The sequence below is a fragment of the Plectropomus leopardus genome, unplaced genomic scaffold (genome assembly GCF_008729295.1).
Source record: "Plectropomus leopardus isolate mb unplaced genomic scaffold, YSFRI_Pleo_2.0 unplaced_scaffold3797, whole genome shotgun sequence".
Taxonomy (NCBI): domain Eukaryota; kingdom Metazoa; phylum Chordata; class Actinopteri; order Perciformes; family Serranidae; genus Plectropomus; species Plectropomus leopardus.
The window spans coordinates 1-1,218 of NW_024641538.1; the positions used below are offsets into that span (position 1 = coordinate 1).

At 55.7% G+C, this 1,218-nt stretch overlaps 1 protein-coding gene across 1 annotated transcript; it reads right to left on the reverse strand.

Annotated features, from left to right (window-relative positions):
- Positions 1-36: 36 nt before the first annotated feature.
- On the reverse strand, positions 37-956 carry LOC121938929 (transient receptor potential cation channel subfamily M member 1; the record flags this gene model as incomplete). The annotated part of the gene is made up of 3 exons (XM_042482079.1): positions 37-288; positions 433-565; positions 754-956. Coding segments are annotated over 3 exons (588 nt in total), but the record flags the coding sequence as incomplete, so codon positions are not given.
- Between the last annotated feature and the right edge of the window lie 262 nt (positions 957-1,218).

Here is a 1,218-nt window from a genome sequence, read left to right on the forward strand (position 1 = left end):
GACGCCCTGTCTTCGTGCTCCAGCTGGTATCGGTACAGGCTGTATCCGTCGGCGCTGTTGAGGCTGCCGTGTCGCAGCAGAGCGGCCGGCTCGCAGACCGACGATGCTCTGGATTGCGTCCTGACGAGCTCGGCGCGGTCCACGCCCGCCAGCTTCTCCAGAGCGTTCATCATGCGTCCCGAGAACTCCTCCAGCTGCGCCAGGCGGAGGTCCACCGTCTGCAGGGACGCCTTCATCGAGTGCTCGCGCTCGTTCACCTCCTCCAGACGCATGAACATGTTCTCCACCCTGAGAACACAAACGGGAGAGCGTTTGGTTCCGTCTGCCGCTCTGAACGGAGCTTCATCTGCACATGAAGGATTACTGAGACAACTGTGGACGGATAGAGACAAATATGAGTCTGCACAGACGGACGGAGCGTCTCCTGCTGACCTCTCCGAGGTGACTCTGATCCTCTCGTTGTTGGACGACTGCTTCTCGTCGTCTTTCTCCCTGAAATATTCCTCCACACACTGCTCCTCGAACTCATACAAACTCTTCAGCTCGTCAGGACTCAGCACCAGCTCTGAGGACACAGACATTTCAGCTCTGAGGACACAGACATTTCAGCTCTGAGGACACAGACATTTCAGCTCCGAGGAGACAGAAACATGGTTTAATCTGCAGACAGAGAGACAGACGGACAGACGGATGGACATACAGACAAAGACACAGACAGATGGAAAGACAGACGGACGGTCAGGCAGATCTTACGGAGCCGTCTCTCGCGGTCGTCGCGCTCGCCCTCCGTCCTCCGCCTGCAGCGGCAGCAGAGCCTCTTGAGGACGATGTAGATGTGGGGGAGGACGATGAGGGGGGGCGGCAGGATGGGACGGTCGTGGAAGGTCATGATCAGCTGATAACGTTGGAACTTCCACACCTGGTTGGAGATGGACTTCACCTCGAAGAAGGTGTTGCTGCGGAGACAAGAGGAGGCAGCTTTCAGAGTCTACCCCGGGTTTGTGTCCGGAGCGTGATCGGAGACTCCCGGAGAGTTTCTGTCCCAGATCTGAACAAACTGAAGAGATATTTTCTGAACGTGATCAAACTTAACGTGGAGCTGACTGCGTTTCACTGAGTGATGTCACGTGACTTCTCCTCTGGTGATAACACCCCAGTAACCATGGCGACAGATGTTCAAAACATCAGCAGCTTTATTTCTGTTGCAGCCACCAAAGT